The sequence below is a fragment of the Sphaeramia orbicularis genome, chromosome 8, assembly GCF_902148855.1.
Source record: "Sphaeramia orbicularis chromosome 8, fSphaOr1.1, whole genome shotgun sequence".
Classification (NCBI taxonomy): Eukaryota; Metazoa; Chordata; class Actinopteri; order Kurtiformes; family Apogonidae; genus Sphaeramia; species Sphaeramia orbicularis.
In genome coordinates, this window is record NC_043964.1 from 41,188,319 (window position 1) to 41,211,614 (window position 23,296).

The 23,296-nt window shown below is 37.3% G+C and overlaps 2 protein-coding genes across 4 annotated transcripts in view; one reads left to right on the plus strand and one right to left on the minus strand.

The window, feature by feature from the left end:
- Positions 1–10,346, minus strand: part of card11 (caspase recruitment domain family, member 11) — a 37,962-nt gene extending 27,616 nt beyond the window's left edge. For both annotated transcript variants that reach the window (XM_030141044.1, XM_030141043.1), the window contains exon 1: positions 10,122–10,346. The gene's annotated coding sequence lies outside the window, so the exon portion shown is untranslated. The remainder of the gene's footprint in view (positions 1–10,121) is intronic.
- Positions 10,347–11,449: 1,103 nt separating this feature from the next.
- ap5z1 (adaptor related protein complex 5 subunit zeta 1) lies at positions 11,450–22,746 on the plus strand. 2 transcript variants are annotated; one of them, XM_030141285.1, is made up of 18 exons: positions 11,450–11,564; positions 12,384–12,521; positions 13,531–13,696; positions 13,804–13,954; positions 14,095–14,207; positions 14,610–14,784; positions 15,044–15,097; positions 15,905–16,045; positions 17,064–17,101; positions 17,995–18,157; positions 18,251–18,429; positions 18,662–18,804; positions 18,903–19,021; positions 19,705–19,832; positions 20,404–20,501; positions 20,619–20,751; positions 20,923–21,137; positions 21,247–22,746. In XM_030141285.1, the coding sequence occupies exons 1-18, from the start codon at positions 11,524–11,526 to the stop codon at positions 21,497–21,499; spliced, it is 2,448 nt and encodes an 815-aa protein (XP_029997145.1). In that variant the 5' UTR covers positions 11,450–11,523; the 3' UTR covers positions 21,500–22,746. The 2 variants fall into 2 exon arrangements, with proteins under 2 accessions (XP_029997145.1, XP_029997146.1); XM_030141286.1 differs by lacking the exon at positions 15,044–15,097.
- The last annotated feature ends 550 nt before the right edge of the window (positions 22,747–23,296 follow it).

Sequence of the window (23,296 nt, forward strand, 5' to 3'; positions counted from 1 at the left end):
AAAAAGCATAGATTTTTAATTTCCTGGGTCTCAGAATGATATGACTCTACTGAGAATCATCAGTGGTGGTGTTAAAATGTATAAATATGAGCAAATTCATTAAAGAATAAGTACATTTAAAAAATAACCTAGAAGATGACTCCATGCACTTCCTCCTGTTTTTGGGTGGCCCTAAACTTACTAATGCAAAGTCAAATGTTTGAATTTTCATTATATTGTTAAATGTATATAAATAATAAATGTTAACACACTCTGATTAGAAGTGTGTGGAACCTCAGTCATTTTTCCACGGGGGAGATAAAGCCGTTATAACATTCTCCTCAAAGCCACCAGACCTTAACCTCAATGAACTGCTGTTTTGCCTACAATATGTTAAAAAAAAAAACACCAAAGTCACACAAATAGACTAAATGTTCTGGGCAGCAGCTCTGCAAGGTTAAATTGTTGTTATTGTCATGGAAGTCTTGTGGTTTTTGGGATCTTCCATTTGGAACAGGCTCTTTGAAGGCAAAGAAAAACATTATTTTTATATGGCTAAAATATATCAATCAATCGATCAATCAAATTTTTTTTTAGACAGACAGATAGACAGATAGACAGATAGACAGATAGATAGATAGACAGATAGATAGATAGATAGATAGATAGATAGATAGATAGATAGATAGATAGATAGATAGATAGATAGATAGATAGATAGATAGATAGATAGATAGATAGATAGATAGATAGATAGATAGATAGATAGGTAGATACTTTATTAATCCTGAGAAAAATTCAAGTATTCAGTAGCTTTACATACAGCACAAGACAAAAAACAGACAGAACAAAACAGTGGGTTAGTGACCATAAATACAGCGCCACATCATAACAAAAGTTATCTCATGACACTTTACAAATAGAGCTGATCTAAAACAGATTCTTAAGCCAAAGCTCTTAAATCATATCACCTGGACAAAAAAAGTCCCACACAATATTTTGTTGAAACACGTGTCGCTTTGATTATGGGATGTGCTCAGTATATCATCACTTAGACCACTTGAAATTTTTCATCACCATCTTGCACTGATGATGGGAGAGTTGAACCACTATGTGAGGTCTTCTCCATCACATCAAGTAGATTCTCAATGGGGTTCAGGTCTGGAAATTTCATTATGAGGCAGTGAAAAAGAGAAATGACACTTCTGTTGAGAGGCCAGTGCAGTGCAGGTGGTGAGAGTCCAATAGTTTACATGTAGCTACATGTCTCAGGAGTTCATGTGCCGGGTCAGTTGAATATGAGTTTTTGTTGAACTTGTGCTTTGTTGAAAATGAGGAATCTTTGTGCCCAGTACACAGTGCCCTTGACTGATAAGAAATGCCACAAACAAGTGATAGCAAGTGTGAGAAACAAGTAAGTGCATTGTCGGTTCGCTATTACATCTCTGTGGAGGCCAATCCACGTGTAAAAATGTCTCTAGCCCCCTGAAGCATTCTTTTATGATTTGAGCCTGATGACACTTGGAATATACCTCTGCATTCAGAAAGATATGAACATCTACTGATGTCTCCACCTGCTCATGCAGTACATCCAGGTTCAGCTGAACACATTTTATGGACATAACGATGCAGAACCTAGACCTGACCAACTGAATCAACCCCTGATCATAACGCTGTCCCCACAGGCTTGTACTGTAGACACTAGGCATAATGTGTAATCCCTTCATCCACCTCTCTTCTGACTCTGGAACAGGGTCAATCTGGACTCATCAGACCACGTGACCTTTTGCCATTGAAACAGTCCAATCTCCATCAAACTGCATCAGTTAAAGGGTTAATGAACTTGTTGCATCTGAAACATTTCTGTCACTACAGTAATTATCCAGTGGAATTATCTGAACTATTTGCTCAGTTAAATGCAAATAGTGACTGTTTTTTTTTTTCCGGACAGCCTGTGTATATTGTGTTGCAACCACTATTTGCAAATTGTCAAACTAAAATCCTTTCATCCTCAGGCATTGACTTCTGAACCTCTCTGGGGGGTGAAGTTACATGTGGCCAGTCATCCACAAGACTAAGTCAGAAAAGATACACTAAACAGAAAAGCAACGCAACTCGAACTCCAGACGGCAGAGAATGTTAATGAAAGCCAGAAAACATAACCAGTACACTACATGTAAAAATAAACAAAAGATGTGTCATATAGTAATGATGTGAGCCGCAATCGCATGCAAATGACTCAAATAACTGCATGTTTGGATACACTCCACTCCCAGAAAAGGAGCATGTGTGGGATGAGTGACAGATAATGCTGAAAACATAGGTTAATATTTGATTCAGTCATTCAGCATTAATTAAACTGTCCAAGGTACAAATGAACTTCTTCCTGTTTGGTGACTGGCATAAGTCTGAAGTGTCATAAAGACCAAATCTGAGTCTTCGCCTTCACTCATGTGGTTCTTTCACATCCTCCACTACATTTGTTTGTTTTGTAAACACATTAACTCTTACCAAATCCTGTCTGTCTAACCCATTCTCCTGTGTTTCTTCTTTACACGTCTTCTCTCTTTATCTTCCTCGCACTCCCACTTCATTTCCTTTCTCCATCATTTCAGTCTCTCTCCTAAACACACGTGTTCACACACTGACCATGCATTTGTGGTATTTGCATGCTCTCTAGCTAGTGGGTGTTCACCTATAATCCAGCTTTGTGACTTTTACCCCACAGTTAGGCAAATCAAGGCTATCTGATACCATTACTCATATAAACACACACACAATCACACATTCTTTTGCATGCAACTGTCATCTGATGACAGTTAGATGTTGGCAAAGGATGCACCAGCAATATCAGCTTAATTACATTCAGCTTTACTGCCAGTCAGAGAAGGCTGCAGGTCTTACTCAGCTCCTTTCCATGATAATTATTGTTGTTTGATTGATTTTTTTGTGTAGGAATTCAGCAATAATGAATGAAAAGCTGCTTTTTAAACCAGCTCGGCCAAGACTGAAATATAACGCCTTGTCAACGCAGCAGGTATTATTTGTGTATACTGTGTATATGCTGCAAATGAGAAAACCGCCTGCACATAGACCGACACACAGCTATGCACACATGCAGAACTACAGTGCATGCAAACACATGTTCCACACACACACACACCACGGACCCCTTCAGTAACCGCATACGTGTTTCCTCTTCTCTCCTCTGTTATTTTGGAGTTCATTACCGAGAAAGCGCATCCTTGCTTCCTCCTTTTCAAACCAGATGTGAGTTGTAAGTCTCTCCCTCAATTCTCTTTTCCTCTTAAGTCATCTGCCTCTTTATAGTATTGCGGTCAGAGGAGTTAAGTGTATTTCATATCACATTTATTGCAACACCAACTTGAAGACTTGCAAGAACACACAACTACACATTGCAAAACTGAGTCATTCACTAAAGCCTCAGACAGGATGTTGCTTCCATTCTTGTTTCCCATTATTTATATCTTTTATCGTGTGTTTTTGCTGTTACTGCTACCAGGCAGGTAGTACTGGTAAAGTATAGACATACTATGTTATAAAGCAGAAACTCTGTATAAATGTGAAAACAAACATTTTTGTCAACTTGAACAGTACACAGTATCCAGTCTCACATGGACAATGTGTGAAAATGCATCATCACTGCCACACATACATTTAGATAGATTGTAAAGATGCATGATTTGCCAATTAAAAAAACAACATATCCCTGTCAAAATGAAGCTCAATGCAAAATGAACATAGCATTTGCAAATACTGAATTTCACTGACAGTACAGTATATAAAAACAATGTCATGATCTCTATTGAATTATCAGATGTAGACATCTACCACCACAAAATAGATACAGATGAAATAGTATGAAAAATGAGCATAATTGGTGTTTTGTCAACTTTAATTTATCAACACCATCACCAATCAACAGATAGTTCAAACAGGACATTTTAATAAGGCTCAATTTTCCTTTTTTTCATTATTTTGAGTTGTACAAAATTATAAATAGAAATTACATCAAGTGTGTTGAAAATAGTAACAGTTATAAGAGTGAAAGTACTGTTATGATGGACAGAAATTTGTGGTGTTAAAATGGGGTCATGGGCCAAAATAGGTTGGGAACCACTGTGTTAGGGGTTCCACCAGAAAGTTCTATGCCACTTGGCAGCCTTTTATCTGCTTTGTAGAAGACATGGTAGCTATCAACATAAATATGTAACTCCAATATCTGTATAGCTTTTTATTTATTTATGTTTTAATTCATTTAGATTTATTTTCTTTCTTCCCCCTTATTTATTTATTTATTTATGTGTAAATATGTGTGTGTGTATGTGTGTGTGTGTGTGTGTGTGTGTGTGTGTGTCTATATGTACACACACACACAGATAGATAGATAGATAGATAGATAGATAGATAGATAGATAGATAGATAGATAGATAGATAGATAGATAGATAGATAGATAGATAGATAGATAGATAGATAGATAGATAGATAGATAGATAGATAGATAGATAGATAGATAGATAGATAGATAGATAGATAATTTTATTGATCCCTGAGTTTAACAGTCTCCAAGGTTCAGGAAGTGAATTATAAATACAGTATAAGTAACAACACATCAATCACTCACATCATACAGTGAGAGCAGCTTATGAAAACACAGATCAGTTAGTCAGCAGACCCATATAACCTATTCAAAACCAAATACTATACCTGACTCATTTTGCAGCCTGATGGCAGAAGGAATAAATGAGTTTGTGCATGTATTGCACGTAAGAAAATACTTTCCACTTTCACACTAGCATGAATTTGTGAGGGTTCAAGGAGGAAACTACAGATCTACAGATCATCACTGATAAGAATAGTTCAATCTATGGGCTTTGATACTATGTATGTTGGTATATTTGATTGTTCTGCATCTAAAGCATGAAACGTTGCATCATTAGACCTTATTCTTCTCTTATCTGATTGATTTTCATCACTTATTTCATATTTTCTCAGTCTGTTTCCACAGGTTTATGGCTTTTGCTGTAACATACAGTATGTATTACTGGTTCAGTGTTCTGGCTGATGTCAGATCAGGCTTTTTTTTCTCCTTCATGTAGGTTAAACACAAATGGAAATAGCTTTCATTGATTTTCCATTATACTAATATCATTTCTGCTGCTAATCTAGAAGCCTTCATCCAAGTATTGAACGATGTAAATCGAATAAACTATATGCCTATTTGTAAATGTTTGAGACCACTCTGATTGATAAAAAATTCAGAAACCCACAACACTTCACAAGCAACGTGATTCAGTGTTTTTACACTCTGACCAAACACAACTATATTCTGCAGACTTTTGCTCAAATATTAGTGTGAAAAAGATTGAAACTGTCCCTCATTGAGACCTTTTTTGGGGTAAATGAGTGCAATAAACAAATATATACTATAGAACATATACATTAACTGAAAAAGCACAAATGATAATAAAAGAAAGACTTGCAGAATTAAAGTTTAAGGTTCAGTTTTGCTTACAAGGTCATGAATATACACACTGTCCTGTAACTAAATAAATAAATACAAATACAATATTCTGGGGATATAGACTGATTTTCATCCAACATCTGACATATTGAGACATTGGGTCTCATGCAAGAAGGTTCTTTTCTATTGTAGGAATTTTGAAAACCATACACACTTGATAAGTTATTGGTGACGTATACAATTTTCTTAGTGTTTGATGATTCTGACATGTTCCTGCATGAAGCCATTTAGTTTTTGTTGGGAATAAATTACAGCTAACATTTAATCTTTTTTTTTTTTTTATCTATAAATTCCTTGAAAATCCCATCACTATTGTTTTACTTATTTGTAGTTTGTAATAAGCAGTAGGTGCACATTAGTAGTAGTATTTATTATTTATTATATATACTTCAATGAAAAGCCTGAATCGTACATTTAAAATATACAACAGTTTTTAATGCATCATTAGCTTAATGGGATATAGAATAAATCAACTTGTGACGTAAGATCAGGTTAATTTCAAGCTGTACTGGTTAAAGGTAGTTCTTCATATAATAACACACAACCTTAGCCGCTCTTTGAGATCTTGTGTCCAAATACCAACTATTCAACTTCTCCCAAGGATTAAAAAAAAAAGTTTTTTAATGCACACATTGAAGGAGGTTGTACTCAAGTGTCTTGGGAAAATTGCATTAAAATGTTTGTTAAGGCCTTCACATGCCAATATGTGTCACATTTTCCCACATTTGGTCTCTCCATCACTATTGTTAGAAACACCTGAGCTGTGAAAAAAGGGTTCAGCATATTGTATTATTATATGCACTAAAAGAAAAATCTACAATGTGCGATAACATTGTTCACTATTGTGATGACGATATGGCTTGAGATAAATAAACAAACTAACGTCTCACTCATTATGAATTATTAATTATTAATCTGAGAGTCTCTGACAGTGAGCTGAGGCTTCAGTGCACAACCCATGTGTCGACTCTATCCTTTCTCATTGACTATCAGTCAGTCTTTTGCAACATTTTGCACAATGTTCATGTCGCCATGAAAATGAAAATGCAATTTCTCAGTCAGCACGGACACAGTGAAAGTAACAGTATTCACCCCCCAGGTTTTCCTCTTCTTGCAGTTCTCAAAAACAGTATTTTAACGTGAGTAGAGTAGTTCACACTGAGGCTCTTTTTATCAAATTGAAGCTTTGCATCATGTTTTCTTCTGTGATGCCCTTGGCTTTTTCCACATTTGTTTTACTTTTAACTGCAGAAAAGCCACCGTACATGGTGCTGCTTCACTGAAGGCATATGCACAGTCTCTCCAATCTCAAGTAACTCAAATTTTGAACAGTCTCTGAATGGTCACAGAGCTCATTTGCTGTATTCCCACTTCCAGTCATAGCGCTAATTTCACTTCTTTTTTTTCCCAAATTATTTTTGTTTTTAGACATGGCTAATATCAGATTCCAGTGTGAATGGGTCACAGTCCTTAATTGAGGTGGAAACACAAAACCATTGGTGTTAGAAGTGTTCAGACCTGTAGCAAAAATACTATAGTGATGCAAGCAAATGTTAAGCAAACCTTACTTTTAAGTGAAAGTATATCATCAAATATTCAGTATCAAGTTGTTACTGTGTAATGGTCCCTGTCAGTGTTGCACTAGTATATTTTTATTTTAACAGTTGAACTAGTGCATAGTATTTTAATGAAGAACAGTCGTTATTCATTAGTATATACTGTACATGTGGAGCTCTGCATTTACTGGCTGAACATACAGGAACACACCACACACTGCAGACCAGGAGCAGTGGGCTGCCATGTCAGGCACCTGGGGAACAAATGGGGGCTTTAATGCCTTGCTCAACAGCACATCAGCCAACACTGTTGGTCCAGGTAATAAAACCAGTGACGCTTCTCCAACCTTTAGGCCACGGCTACCCCATCCGACCCCTTTTCTATTTGAGTGACTCCTCCAGTGCAGAGTTGTGACAAAGGCTGATGTTCTGGTCAGACTGCTCAGACTGAATTCACACCCCAAAAACACAGATCTACCTCTAATTCAAATCAGAACTAACAGAAATCCACACTGAGGGAAGGAAGAATTCGCAGTCATGAAACATTAAAGTCACATAGGTGAGAATATCAGAGCAAAACCTTGACATCATACCTCTTCATCATCTTTTTTAAGGATTTAATTGTCATTTTGTGCCAACTGAGAGATTCCAGAAAAACAAAAGGCACAGAGAGAGATGGGATGAACAACATGCAACAAACATGCCAAACACACAGTAAAGGTTGCAGATTATGGTCAATGACCTCTTTCCCTCAGTCAGTGGGCAGCCCCCCCCCTTTGACTCCTTCTTGCTTCTTGTTTTTCCCCTTACTTCTGTTTTTCTATCACCTTTTAGAGGGAGGTTTAGAGTATTATTTTATCATCACGAGGTCTCACCACAGTATCGTTTCACTAAAGGTTGGACCCTCCAGATAACATGTATTTATATGACAAACAGGTAACAGGTCTCCATTGAACTATCGGTTTGATTTTGAACAAATGGCTTCGTACAAACACTCATTCTGTTTTGCGTTTCATTTAGGCCACAGACAGAGGTCCTTTCTTTACTTGACATTAAAACGTCATTTTCTTTTGATCAGTGTCAAAAAAGCCACATTCAGTCGGTATTGTTAAACCTCATTAGAAAATATAATACAAAACATAATGAAAACTCTCAAGAGGAGTGAACAGTTTTCAGTTACACTGCAGGCAGATGGTCTTTCTCAGCGTTACAGAAATCAATCAATTCAGGAAAATCTGCAAAGATGTGTGCGCCTATAGAGACTGAGTCCAGGTTTACTGTTAGTGGACAGGGATTGGTTAGCAGGAGGCTGATGGGTAGATATGATTGGTTCAGGTGTACAAACTATCATAAAGGCCCCATTGTCCAACAAAATAGCTGAAGCCTATAGGAATCTGATATCTTGGCTCTGTAAGTAGAGACAGAGGGAAGTGAGACTCACAGAGGGGAGAGTTAGACCAAGAGGGGACAGAGGTTCTGCTTTTTTTTTTTCTTTTTTTTTTTTTTTTACATTTGTGTAATTTGCATGACTCTAAAAAAGACAGCAGTCAGTGGGCACCTAAATGAGATTGCATTAAAGGATCATGAATGTCATTTTAAAAATAATACAGAAAAAAATGACCAAAACAGTAAAAACAATCTAATTAGGAACATTTTAGGAGCTGAATGGGCATTTTAACAGACTACAGCACTTTGGAGTCACATGTGTCATTCTCAGTTCAGGCACATTTACATATTAATTACTAAAAAGAACATTTGACCAAGTAACATTTGCCAAAAAAATCCATTTAATGCAGCTCTGGTTCTCTACTCCCCTTCATCTCAGATGCAAACACTGTACATCACAATTTCATAACCGACTTCACAACTTGCACTTGTTTCTTCTGCCTGTAAATGTTATTTTTACTGTTTATGATCAAATGTGTCTGTTTTATATGTTTTAATTGTGTAATCTTGTAACTGTGTGTTGTATATGCTGCTGCCTATCTTGGCCAGGACTCCCTTCTAAAAGACGTTCTTAATCTCAATAGGATTTTTCCTGGTTAAAAAAAAAAAAAATCTTACTCCACTGCCTGCATCTTACAGTTGATTACCTTTGAGATCACTAGTTTTTATCATCTTCCTGTCCAATGAAGACCACATGTCAAATGTGTTAGTTTTAATGTTTACTGAAGGGGTGAGTGTTTCCTTTAAGTCTTGACAAAACTGTCTTTCTTGTGACGTTAATAAACTCTTGAAATTAACAGAAAATGCATGAAAATTAGGCAGTTTTTCAGAGCCCTTTTTACACATACCTGTTTCTCACGTGACAGCACAATGATCTTATAGAATGATGATGTAAATTTAAGTACCAAGCAGTCTTATTTTACTGCACAATACTTCCATTTTTTGTACCCTACATTGTGCTTTTACTTTACTAAGGTCTTGAAAGCAGAACTTGTGAGGAACTTCCACTCCTTAGACTACGAACACTTCTTCCACCACTACATCTCATCTCTATGTGTGTATTTTCTTGCATCTTTCTGAGTGCTTATCCCTCTCACTGGATCCCATTGTCTCCTGCACCTGCAACTGGAATCTCAAACATTTTAGTAAGGCCAGATAATAACCTGATCATGACAGATTGCATTACCAAACTAATAACTTTCCTCATATGTGTGCCAAAAAGGTTGTGAGTAAAGCAAAGGGAAGGTAAGCTGATCAGAGTAAACAGCATTCAGACAAGCAGAAATCAGGTGCAGAAGTGATTTGCAGTCAGAAACTGATACGTTGTTATTAAATGTTTCCATCAAACTCATCCCCATGTAAACATGTAAACAGTCAGTTGTTTATTTCGGGTTCTGACAGGAGTGCAGAAACTGACAGCCTGTCACCGCTGTGGTGACATGAACAAGTGTCAGTGACTCCTCAGTTTTTCCACTCAGTATGGCGCACGTTTACAAGCCTGTTCTTCAGGTATTTTAACATATTTAACTATCAACAACAAATGTCCCAGTTGTTTTCAAAAGCAGGAAGGGAGGAATATTTACACGTGCTTACCTGAGATGCGGCGGAGTTTAGTCCGAAGAGTTTAAAATGAAGCCCGTAGGCGTGGTAACCTGTTTACTCTATTTGTTTTGTTGCTATTTTCTTGTCTTTTTGAGTAAAAAATAAATAAAAGAGCGAAATTGGATGCTTCACCGACGAAACCCGACAGACTCAGGTTGTGTCCATTTATCCAGATGAGTTTCAGAGATACACGGAGGCGCGTGGGGGACCTGTGGCCCGGACTCACAGACTCAGATATACATACTGAGAGAGAGAGAGAGAGAGAGAGAGAGAGAGAGAGAGAGAGAGAGAGAGAGAGAGAGAGAGAGAGAGAGAGAGAGAGAGAGAGAGAGGCGGAGGCGGTGTGAGATCGGATGGAAATAAGTTTAGAGCTGAGAGGTGAGGAAGAGCACAGCAGCCTCTGTGACCCGTCTTCTGTCTGTCTGTCACTGTCACATGGGCAGAAGAATAACCTCCTTTAGGGTTAGGTCAGTATGGATTCAATAGGATACAAGTATGTGCATTTCTGGGCTGTCACACACCTTGAACCTGCAATAGACCAGCCCCAAATCACATGCAACATTGTGTTTTACATGCAAAATTTTACCAGCTTCAAATTGGATCATGCATTTGAAATAAGCATCACTTCACTGCAAGTTAACCATTTACACATAATGCACGGAAAATAATGAGCCAATATAACAGGCTAATATTATTAATTCTGAGGCGATGCATTGAAGTAAAATATGAAAAGAGAGGTTTTTGTCTTTTTTGTTTGTTTGTTTGTTTTTTGTTTTTGGGTTGTTGTTTTTTTAGTTAAGCTGCTAAAGTAAACTATTGGTCATCCATGACGGAGTATCTGTGGTGCGTTCAGGAGTCCTGGGGAAAACAAGTAACTTCAAAATCTTGTCCTACACAACAGAATAAAATAAGTATAGAAGTCGTAAATAGTATAAAATTGCAAGTTAGTAGCCTGATTAGAGTTTTTAGTCAGAGTTAGTGTTTAACAATGTTAAATGTATCCAGCTGTAACTTTTCGACACTATTTGGGCAGAAAGTGTAGCCTACAATAGTATAATTTGCATATTTAGTTAAATGTCTGTAGCCTACTGTTTTTAGACACGAGACTGACGGATGTGTGATATAACATAATTTTGATAGGGAAATAATGAATAATGCATGATAACCTATCTTTTGATAAGATAAAAGCAAAAAGCAACGAAAATTATTTCCTGTTAGCAACCAGTTGTGATTTGGCTGTGTGTGGGCTGGTTTTCTGAACACAGCTGCTGACTTCCTCATACCGTAGGCGGAACTGAAGTTAAAGTCATGTGATTTCAGTCAGGACTGAATTTGTGATGCACTGTTTACCTTCCGCAGCAGCTGAGACATGAATACATAACACACATTTAAAATGTACTCTCACGGTTCGGAGAGTTTAATTAAACAAGCAAGGTAAGAAAACAGAAACGGAAGCTTTTTCCGCACTCTTCACATTTAGTTGTCAGGCCTTTTTTTTTTTACACTTTTACTTTGTCGGCTAAGCTAACTATGCTAATGCTATGTACAGGGTGTGCAAATTCGGTATTCCCAAATTAAGAGCTTAATTATTCTTATAACTGATAATTAATCCTTAAATCTGTCATTAAAACGTCTTAAAAATTCCACAGATACCATAAATGATAATGTCATTTTTTCTTTGGAAATATTTGTAAAGAATTAGCCAAATTTGTAATTAGTAGTCTATTTATGGGAATAAGTGGAGCCAACATCGGTCATTCAAGGGTGGAGGGATTCAGGTATGAGCTTCAGCAGCTTGAACGTCAGGAACAGAAACATTAGTCATGGAGAAGTTCAAATGTAACGTTTGTTTGATTGCAACATGGTGAAGACTGATTAAAGGCAGCACCTATGCAGCCCGTTGTACTGCTATGTTATTAATACAAGGTCTTTAATTTGACTATTATGTAACTTGATTTTTATTTAACCACACTTATTTTCTAGTTCTTTATCGTGACTATTTGTCCAATTAATAATATAAATAGTCACATCCGCAGGTTGTCTTTAATTGCACAAAATGTTGTTCTAATTTGTTCTTTAGGAGTAACCATATCCTATTCTACAGGTTTTCATACACTATGTTGCAAGTAAATGTCCAAAACCATAAATCAATTATATGAAACAGAATTATTTAAAAATGTTTGACTGCACCAAGTAGTAAAGTCTTTTAGCAATAATCGCTGATAAGCAAAAGTGTCTGCGGTTCATTTCCAGGGAGATTCAGGAGTCTGAGCTCCAGAAGTTTTATGGCAGACTGGTGAGGCTGCTGCAGGCAAAGGAGGTCGGCCATGAGACCATCGACTCCCTGCAGAGGCTGCACCTTATCTTGTCTGCCACCAAGTTCACCAGGATGTAAGAGCACTAACACACATCCCCAACCCATGGATGAACCGCTGTCTTGTCACACTCTGATCAGTCTCTCACTTGAACGCCTCCTGCCTCTCCTCCTCTCTATCTCTCTTCTGTCTGTTGTCAAACCCTGTGATGGAAAAATTATCCATATCATCCACTTAAGTAAAACTACTAGTACTACACAGTGAAAATACTTTACTGCAAGTAAACCTTCAGCGTTCAAAACTTATCTTGAATAAAACTATCTATCATCAGCTAAATATGCTGAAAAATATGTAAACTAAGAGTAGTCATTGTGCAGTAAAATAGTACCTGTCACTGTTACTTGTATACATGTTGTTTGAATATTCATGTTACCACTGCAAATCACTAATGCATGTGTTTAAAGTTGAAGTAATTCGGAGTACTTTAAATACTACTTTGATAACTTTATACATAAAGGTGAATTTTTTATGAGTTTAGAAAAACAGGTCTGCTTTCATTTTTGTGACAATGCATTTTCCAGCAAATCTGACTGGGTTTTAAAGAGTTTATTCAACAATGGTGTGAATTTTGTCCTTTAAAAAAAGCATAATAACATTCAGAATCAACTTTTCTAAAGATACTTGGTTCTTATTGGACAGGAACGGCCTGAAAAATTGTCATCTAAAAAGACAAATATTTGCAATATAGTGGAGTCGACCTATCTAGTTATATAAAGTTTAAGTAACTCAAATATGTACCTAATGATAGCGCTTGAGTATAATTATTTGTATTACAGTGAGTATCAGTTTTTCTCTGCCTGATCGCCCACATGACAAGGAGAAAACACAAAGAGCCACAGTCCTGATCACCAGATGGTACTTATGACTACCTAACATTGTACTGATAATCAAATCAAACAAAGACCTTATCAGAACAGTACTATCATGGGATAAATATTATGTGTTCATGCATAAGTATATAGTATAAAACATAAGCATAACCTCTCTCCTTACACTCTTGTGTTTTCTGTTTTCATTATCCAAAGATTACCCCCAGAGCTTCACAAGAGGATTTTGTTACTCATCTCCTCACCCTTGGAGCAGCTTCAGGTCTTGAGCTCAGCTGTTCTCAGAGAAACATTGCCCCTCTCTGGTCAGGAAGTGAACTACAGTCATTTGAACAGCCATGCTGCCTCTCTGCTGGTCTCACAGGTGTGCTTTAATACATATATTGTCCTACTCTGCCTGTTGGTGTGGACTTAAACATCAAAACTTGTATATTAATAAACACCATCTATTTCCTTGTCTGACCCCAACAGGCCCGTTCTAGGCCTGATGTGGCACCTCTTTGCGCTCAGCTTTTTCGTACTCTGGAGAGTCGTCAGTCAGAAGGACCAGCTCACTCAATCACACACACCTTGCCAATTCTTAATACCGTCATCACACATAGCCCGGAGTGCCTCACTGAAGGTACCACAAAGATTATGTAGAAAGCTAAATAGAGGTAGTCAGTGATTTATATCCAAACAGGAGGGGATCATAAATCATTCTCTGTTTTGTAAATGAGAATTCATGATTCAGTTCTTTTCCTGCACTTGATTCCACTACAGAGCATGTGACCCTCCTCAGTAAAAAACTTGTGGATTGGCTGCGTTATGCCAGCATCACACAGGGAGGCGGGACTTCCTCAGGAGGTTTCTTCTCTGGGCCCAGATCACGTCAGGTGAGCACTCTGTGACCAGCTACCTCTGGTCTGTTTTAACTTCTATAAAAGTGTAAAAACTCTGAGACATTACATACAAAAGACTGTTTCCTTTTGGGTTTGTTTATAATCAAATTACCAGATTTTTCACAAAAACTCACAAGAAAAATAACTGAATTATGTGCCTTTGAAGCGAATATACTAGTCTGCATGGTGTCATCAAAAGGTGGCAATAAGGGCTATATTATTTACAACTGCAATAAACACACATCTTTCAGGTTCAGTCCCTTAAGTCGAAACATTTTTTTGCAATTTTCTTTCCCCAAATTCTAATATAATGTGCAACTTCAAATGCTCATTAAATGCAACTACTTCTTCTCCTCTATATATTATACATTTTTGTGTTTTTTTTTTTTTTTTCAGCCGGGGCCTATAGCAGAACTGGACGGGACTGTTTCAGGAGATTTCTTCACAGTGCTGTGTGTGGGCCAGGGCTTCACAGAGGACCAGTGGATGAATGTCTATTCCTTTTCCATGCTGCGTAACTGGCTTCTCACCTATCACTCTGTTTCCAATTGTAACACCACAGCAGACAGTGGTAAGACCTGCTGGTTGATCAACTCACTGATAAAGAGGCTCATTAGTTTATGTCAATGACACACAGTTGAATTTGGAATGGTCCTTGCTTGTTGTTTTTCCCTTATAATAAATAAATGCTCTGTGGAATATTAGTAAAAAGCGAACAAGTGATTGAGGTCTTTTGAAGAACATTAGCCTTAAAGTATCAACCACAGAGTCTGTTATTAATTTGTGTGGATTGTCTCAGATGACGTGCTCTGTGTTTTCAACATCTCCAGCAAACAGGTTACAGCTCAGCCTCTCCCTCTCCCACTCACACTCCTTTTCTAATGGTAAGATTCGCGAGTGTGTGGACCATCCCTGCATGCATCTCCGTTTATGAAGCCTTTAAATAAACTGAGCTCCTACTTCTTCTTCTGCATAAACACTGGGTTGCAAAAGTCAACTCACAACATTTAAATGGTCATGACTCACAAGCACACTCGATCTAACTAATGATTACACCTAATATGTGGCTCTAACTGCACTTTCACTGCTGTATGTGATTGTTGACTTCCCTCAGATTTTCTAACGAGTTTATAAATATGAATGAATCACTGGGGTGGTTGACTAATAGGTGATGATAAACATACAGTCAAGGTGTACAGCTCTAGTAAATATGTAAAGATGAAGCATATTTTTCACCCTGTGACATTTTCTGTGATTGAATGTTTGTAGCATAACACAATATACAAATACATTACCATAAATAAATATTAATACATTTTACTATTTTTTGTATTTTTACTAATATATACTGCTCCTCATGCTGCTCCCTTTCCTCCTCATTAGCATTGTTTTGATTAGACTAAAATGCCTTCAGTGTTTTTGATCAAAATCATGTAAAGTAATTTAATTTGACTCAGTGATTAAATTCCAACGTTCTAATATAATCACTTATCTATGCCGTAGCAGACAAGTTAAAGCATTAATTATTAATTGTCTCTTATCTGCTTTGCAACACAGTGATTAATCCCACAAAGCTTGTCAATAAACTAACTTTTTTTTTGCCGTAAATGAAGGGATTATAACTGCCGTATTGGCGATGTGTATCTTTGAGAAAGTTTTGTCCTCTCATTCCTGAACCCCTGTGTTTGCAGATGACCGGTCAGAGGTGGACGGGTCAGTTATCTCTATGGTTTCAGCGACCTCGTCCTCCAGCAGATTGCTGCCCCCAAAGGAACGTCTGAGGGAAAAAGCTTTCCAGTACTGCCAACGTCTCATTGAACAGAGCGATCGCAGTAAGTGTGTTTGAGAGAAAAAACTGTTATACACGTTAGGAGGCAATTTATTCAGTACAAGTGTGTCTTTGGTGTTTGCACATCAAACAGAACAATAACATTTGACAGTACTTGTCAAATGTTTGGAAACTGAGTCTTACAATGTTTGACAGGCACATTGAATGTTCATTTGTGTATATACAACAAATGTAGTAATTCAGCGGTCGGAAGATTTTAAAGATTAGTTTGACCAAATAATATAGAAAATATACAGATACTTGCACAAAAACCTCAATATTAATCAAACTGTCACCTCAGAAAGTGACTGTGGATTTTAGATAAAATACGTCACATAAATACTTCACAAGTTTCTGTTCAGGTTTGGAGAACATGCAGTTAAATACACTATAGTCTTTGAAAAACACTTTAATTGTTCAGCATTGATACAGGTCAGCATTGAAGCATGTAGCATATACGACATGTCTACCACTACATATTTCAACACCAACTTCAGCCGCAGCAAGACAATGTCCTGAAACATACAACCACGCTTTAGAGGGAAAACAGTCAATTATAGTGTTATATCTCATGGAATGGTCTGTCCAGTCACCTGACCTAAATCCTGCTGAACAGCTCTGGGATGAACTGGATCATAAAGTCAGAAAAAATATTCAACTAAGAACACTATTGGCAAGTTTACAAGAGACGTGACAACATATTTAAGGTGAATATTTGGATAAACTAACTGCCCAGTTGCCAGTTTAGAGCATGTAAAACTGTTAAAGCTGATAAGGGAAGATTTTTCAATGAAAATATAGTTCACTTTTTCGTACCCATATCTGTGCATTTATGTGTTTATTTGGTCAAAATAAATGTTCTCACTTACTAATTAAGTACTTTGTTGCATGTAAACAATGAGAACATTTATGTGTTTCTATAAATGATAAAAGACTGGGTGTTTCCATACTTTTGACAGCCACTGTGCATCACTGTGTATACGTAATCACGAATGATTTTAAATCTCTTTTGTCTGTCTCAGAGGCTCATAAAAGAACAGATACAGAGCTGCAGAAAGCGGTGAGTCGGCAAACAGTGCATTCATTATGTTTGGTCTAATAATGAAGTAAGAATTCTTCTAGAGCAGAAGTGTCAAACTCGTTTAGTTCAGGGGCCATATACAGCCCAAGTAAAATAATAACATAATAATAACCTTTGAATAGCAATCCAAAATTTCTTTGTTTTTGTGTGAAAAAAGTAAAATTACATTATGAAAATGTGAATAAGCTGAACAACCATGTACAACCTGAAATTTCTTCAGAAAAATAAGGGAAATTTCATCAATATTATGTCTCAGCTTATTATTAACACAATTCACAGATCACAGTGGATCTGCAAATGCACAAAACATTTAGTAACAGGCTTTATATTGTTAAAATTGCACTTATTTTTCTAAAGACATTTCAAGTTCATATTTGTTCTGGTTAAGTTCATATTTGTTCAGGTTATTCACATTTTATTGTGAAAGGATAGTTTGTAAATGGAAATATTTTCATAATGTAATTTTACTTTTTTCACATTAAACCAAGAACCAAATTTGGAGTTTGGAGGTTAGTATGTTATTATTTTAATTAAGATCACATTGGGCTGCATGTGGCCCCTGAACTAAAACAAGGTCAACATGGTTTACTGTTAATATCTTCACTGTAGTTTTTCCACTTTGCAAATTCATCTTGGGCTGGATTGGACCCTTTGGTTGGCTGGTTTTGGTCCATGGGCCATATGTTTGACACCCCTGTTCTAGAGTAAATCCCCTATTACTGTTCATTTACTCTGTCTCAGTGCATTTGTTTTTTTTCCAGGTACATTCAGTTAGACAAATGTACGAGACCACTTGATTTGGGTACATGTAAAAGACAAAACCTGATCCCATTTTCCTAATAATCCAAGCTCTTTTATTGTCGGCTCTTTAGTGCCTGGTGGAGGCAGTGTGCATCCTGGACTGTGTGTGTTTAGAGGACACCTCACTGGTCTACCGAGTGTTCCCATGCATAAAGGCGCTCTATGGGCGGCTCTGCTCAGACCTGTCTTTTGCCAGAGTCCTGGTTCCCATAGCCCAGTTCTACCTCAACCATGGTGTGTGCACTGGCGTCTTTCTCTTTTTCCAAATCACATATGAACTGAACCATAAACATGTCTGACAGAGGCTGAATGTGTGTCATTACTCAGGTGAGATGGCAGCAGTGGACTGTGAGCCTGTGTGGCAGCTGGTGTTCGGTCGATTCCCTGCAGAACTGTTCAATGACCCCTTCCTGGCTCACGAGCTTCTACGTTTCCTTCGACTTAATATTGAGAACCTGCAGCTCCGAGTTCCACAGTACACCCTCTCCTTTCCAAACCTGCTCAAGGTGCAAACATGCATGATGTTTTTGCACACGCATAGTTAATTTATATTATTTTATAGCTTTTCCCCCATTGTATCTGTAAATATTTGAATACTTTTTTCTTTCATACCTACATCTGCCATTTTCTTTGTTGTGTTACATATATTAGTGTGCATTTTCTGACTCGGCATCAAGTTATTGTGCACTGAGGAGTCCATGGAGACAGACTTCAGACTCACATTGTCTGTGTCTGCAGTTCTTGGCGTGGGACAGCTCAGCCATGGTGGATGATTTTGTGGATCTGCTGCCCTCTCTGGTGACAGCTGGAACTGCAGTGGAGCTGCTCCACACTCTGTTGGACCTGCCCTGTCTGTCTGCTACGCTGGTCTTGCAGCTCAGGTGCACACATACATACGTCTGACTGAAACTGCTAAAAGGGTGAAGTGCTAGCTTTGCTTAATATTCTTGTAAATAACGGAGCTTTGTGTTTTTTGCAGGTCAGCATGTCTGCCCATTACTGAGCCAAGTGGTCGCATCCTTCAGGCACTGGATGCATTTCGAAACCCCTCTGTCCGAGGGCTTTTCCTCTTCCTACTTCGAGGGGAAGCAGGTTCAGGTAATTACTGTTGTAGTTAAAGGCCGTGGATCTAAATAGAGCTGCTGGTTTCACTATGTTTATGATATATTGACTTATTTTACAGATCATATAAAGTAGAGGAAGGTACTTTCCTAATTTGACATTTACTTTTCAGTCCATCACTGTGTCATTTTTGATAATGAAGTTTATTGTCTCTGCAGCTTTAGAAATAACAATTAGACCATTTGGGGTTTTCTGTAGACTTCGAATATGGTAGTCTATGCTTTTGATCTGCATTGTTCAGCATTAGGTTTTCATAATTTAGATTTTGCCTGTTTTTAAGAAAACTGGGTTTTGTCATTATTAATTTAGATATAGTTTATTCCTTTTATTAAATTTGTTAAATAATATAATAAATAGCATTTATAAAGTGTGTTTCATTCAAAAGAATCTCAAAGTTCTACAGTCAAAAAGAAAGTCTTAGAATAAATTACTAAATGAAATAAAATATTAAAGGTAGACATTTCATGTGTGTTTTTACTCTCAGATTTACACACATAGAAAACCCTAATGGAATCACCTTCATGATAAATGTTGACTTTTTGTTACTTTGTCATATTTTAATTTCAGTATCAGCCTTTCCACTAGTATCAGTCAGTCTTACGTTTTACACATTAAATATACATGACATGAATTTGCTGGTTTTGTGGTCTCCTTAATAGGCGACACAATTGAGCGTCTGAGCACGCTCCATGAGCTGCTCACCGAGAGTGCTGATTGGCCAAGAGTCATTCAGTGTGCCCAGACTGTCCCTGTGCTGTTGCACATATTTTTCAACACCGTCATTAAGGTAAAGAAATTTGTCTTTTTGTTCATGAAAAAATAATGACAAATGTCTTCACTGTGTACAAAGACAGCGCAGTTGATTTTCCTTTTTCTTCTGCCTTTTTCTGTATTTCATGGCTTTATAAATAGAACTGTAGTCATTCAGAGTCACAGCATATAAGACAGATAACAGAAGACACGGCACTGCCCTCTATCTTTCAAAACTTATCATTTTACAGGCCTAAAGTGTTGTTATATCCTTCCTCTTCTGTATTTTATGTCATTTTATGTTTCATCCAGATCACTGCTGTACTTTTAAATGTCATTTTTAATTTAGCCTTGAGCTTAATTTTAGTTTTTAAGATTTTAATCACTTTGTCTTGTTTAAATTTCATTCCTGATGTTAATTTCTTTGTTTTTTTGTTTGTTTGTTTGTTTTTACTTACTATCTTGTACATATTTTCAACATTGTATTGTATCTTTGTTGTGATTATTTGTCTTTAATTGTTTAGTTTCAGAACTTTAATATGTGGAACACAAAATATGCGCAAGAGAAACTTGCATTCGGGTCATTTTAAAATGTTCCTGTTCTGTAGGTGGCTGATGAGAAGCTTTTAGCACACTTGATTCTGGTGCAGCTGGAGCGGAGCAGCCTCCTGCTCAAAATCCCAAAGTACATAAAGGAGGTGCACAGGTAAACGGACACCCCGATAAAAACTGAAGTGTTAACTCTGTCCTCTGCTGTTGAGGCTGGACCTGGTTGGACTCCCATGTCCTGACTTGCTCTGTCCACCTCTTGCTTTTTCTGCAGGGTGTTCAGCTGCCACCTGCTGAAGCTGTGCAAACTCCACCCGTCTCTTGTAGTAGACCAGTCCCACGAGCTGCTGGAGTTCGCTGGAACCACAGCCAACGTCTACAGCAAGGAAGAAGTCTACACACATGTGGTAATAAAACTTTGTGAGATATTAAGGGGAGAAAAATCTGTATTCTTTGGATCCTGTACAAAACTAACTGCACCTCAGCCTCTTTTACTATGTATCAGAAAAATGGTAAAATATTAAACTAAAATAATAGTTTGTGCCAAACCTGACACTCTAATAATGTTTGGCTTCCAGGTGTGGGTGCTGGGAGAGTATCTCTCTGTGTCATGCGACGCTCGCTGCTCTGTGAGGCTCATCACTTCCTGTTTCGAGGCGTTAGAAGCCGTGCTGTTTGAAATCACCTCATCAGCCCCGCCCGCAGGGGCAGTTTGCCCCAACCCGAGGGTCATCACCACCTTAATGAGTGCACTTGCTAAGCTGGCATCGCGGTCACATGACCTCATTCCCAGGTGCCTGCCTGCATGTGTATCAGCTTCTAACTTTTATATCTGAGGTGAAGCTTATATGAACTTGTTCACTTATTGGAAACGTCATCGTATTTTCCCATCTCTATTTCAGGATATCTCTGTTCTTCTCTAAGCTACGAACAGTAACCAGAGGTGGGTCAGCGGCCTGGTGCTCTGACGAGGAGGACCTTGTTGCCATAGTAACTCGAGGGGAAGAGTTGTGGTCACTCCTCAAAGCCCCTGGTGTGGCTCAGAGCGTCCTGACCCCACCTCCCCATGTGAACACCGCCCAGTGGCATCGAGACACCAACGTGGCCATGCCACTGCAACTGCGGACCATCACCAGCCTCACACACTCACAATGACACACAGACTTTATTGATTCCACACACAAAAAATATAATTATCATCTTGGAGAAGCAACTGTCATGGTTTCCTCATGAAAGGGGCAAAAAGCCAGATATTAATGATTCTAGATTGTTTTGGTTTTTTTTAAATAAATCATATTATGTGATCAAAAATTCCAGTAATGGTGTTCATTTGGCAAAAAACAAAACACAAAGCCATCATAGTACAATATAGTGTCTTTTTAATACATCGATTTGTCAGAAATAACATTTTACAAAATAGATCATCTGATTAAAAAAAAAAGATTTTCTCACTTCCTGAGTAAGTACTGTTTAAAACTGTAACAGTTATCTACCAGAGATTATAAAAACCTGAAGCGTGATCTACACAGTGCTTGACGAAGTATAAAAACTATGAAAATAAAACTTCAGATTCATTTATACTTTGTGTGTATAATTTACATGTATATTTTGTTACTGTATCTTCTGCAAATTTCCATCAAATCTACTTTATACATCAACGCTGTTAACAGAAAAGTGCTCAGAAATAAGTGCATTACTTGAACTAAACAACTGGCAATCGTAGTCCTCTGAATACATTGGTGCATTCAGCTGTGACTGGGTAATGTGTGAGGAAAACACTACATCAGTGTCATGAGTTTAACATCTACACCCAGTTTTCTGTGCCACATTAACTCAACAGTAACTGAAGACTAAGACATTCACCTTTAAATCACACAGTAAATGATGAGAATTCTCTGTAATGATCATAAATAACAGACCAGTTCTACTGAAGGCTTACAGTCGGTCTGTAGACAGGTCACTTCATACTAGTGATGCATTGTGGTTTGAGATGAGCATAAGATAACAAAAATCCAAAATCAGTGGCAGCGAAAACAATATAGTATTTAAAGTGTAAATACTCTGAAAATGGTTGAACTTCCATTAAAGAACTTTATATTTTCCTCTTATGCCTGTGCAAACTGGACAAGAGTTCACTAAAATATGTGATATTATTGTGACATGAGTGTGAATTTCAATATGTGAAAGTAGCACCATTAGAAAAAGGAATGTCTGTAGAGTAAAATTTGGCACATTACTTGGCTGGAGTACTGAATGGATAAAGTGAAATGACTTGGGACAGTGTAGGCAGTGTTGTCATGGCAGAAAATATGGACTGGTCAAAATATGGTCATATAAACCTTTCGGTACAGGGTGTTTTGTTCTATCATTCCAAATATTTCGTAGAAGAGGATCACATTAAATGCATCCAAAATTGTTAATTTTGTTCAATCTTGAATGATATCTTGATCATCCTTCTGTACCGGTTTGACCGGGGGTGTTGAACTCATTGTAGTTCAGGGGCCACATTCAGCCCAGTATCATCTGAAGTGGGTCAGACCAGTAAAATAATAGCAGTGAAAACAGTAAAATTACATGATGAAAATGTTTATATTTACAAAGTTTCATTAAAAATGTACATAACATGAACAACCTGAAATGTCTTAAACGTATGTGCAATATTAACAATATTCTGCCTCAGTTTATCATTTCCACATGTGCATTACAAGTTACAGATCACAGTGGATCTACAAATACACAAAACATTTAGTGACAGGCAGAATATTGGTAAAATCACACTTACTACTCTTTAGACATTTGAGGTTGTTTATATATAAGATTATAAAAAGTTTTTGTAAAAGGATAGTTTCTAAATCTAAACATTTCCATGTAATTTTACTTTTTTACACTAAAAGAGAAAATTTTGGAGTTGTCATTATAGATTATTATGTTATTGTTTTAATGCACTTGATT

What these genes read in the sequence shown, in the direction of transcription:
- ap5z1 (XM_030141285.1), top strand. Translation starts at nt 11,524, where the DNA reads ATGTACTCTCACGGTTCGGAGAGTTTAATTAAACAAGCAAG. An exon ending in CTCACACTCCTTTTCTAATG is followed by an intron (nt 15,098 to 15,904) that starts GTAAGATTCGCG and finishes CTGTGTTTGCAG; the next exon opens with ATGACCGGTCAGAGGTGGAC. An exon ending in TACATAAAGGAGGTGCACAG is followed by an intron (nt 20,502 to 20,618) that starts GTAAACGGACAC and finishes CTTTTTCTGCAG; the next exon opens with GGTGTTCAGCTGCCACCTGC.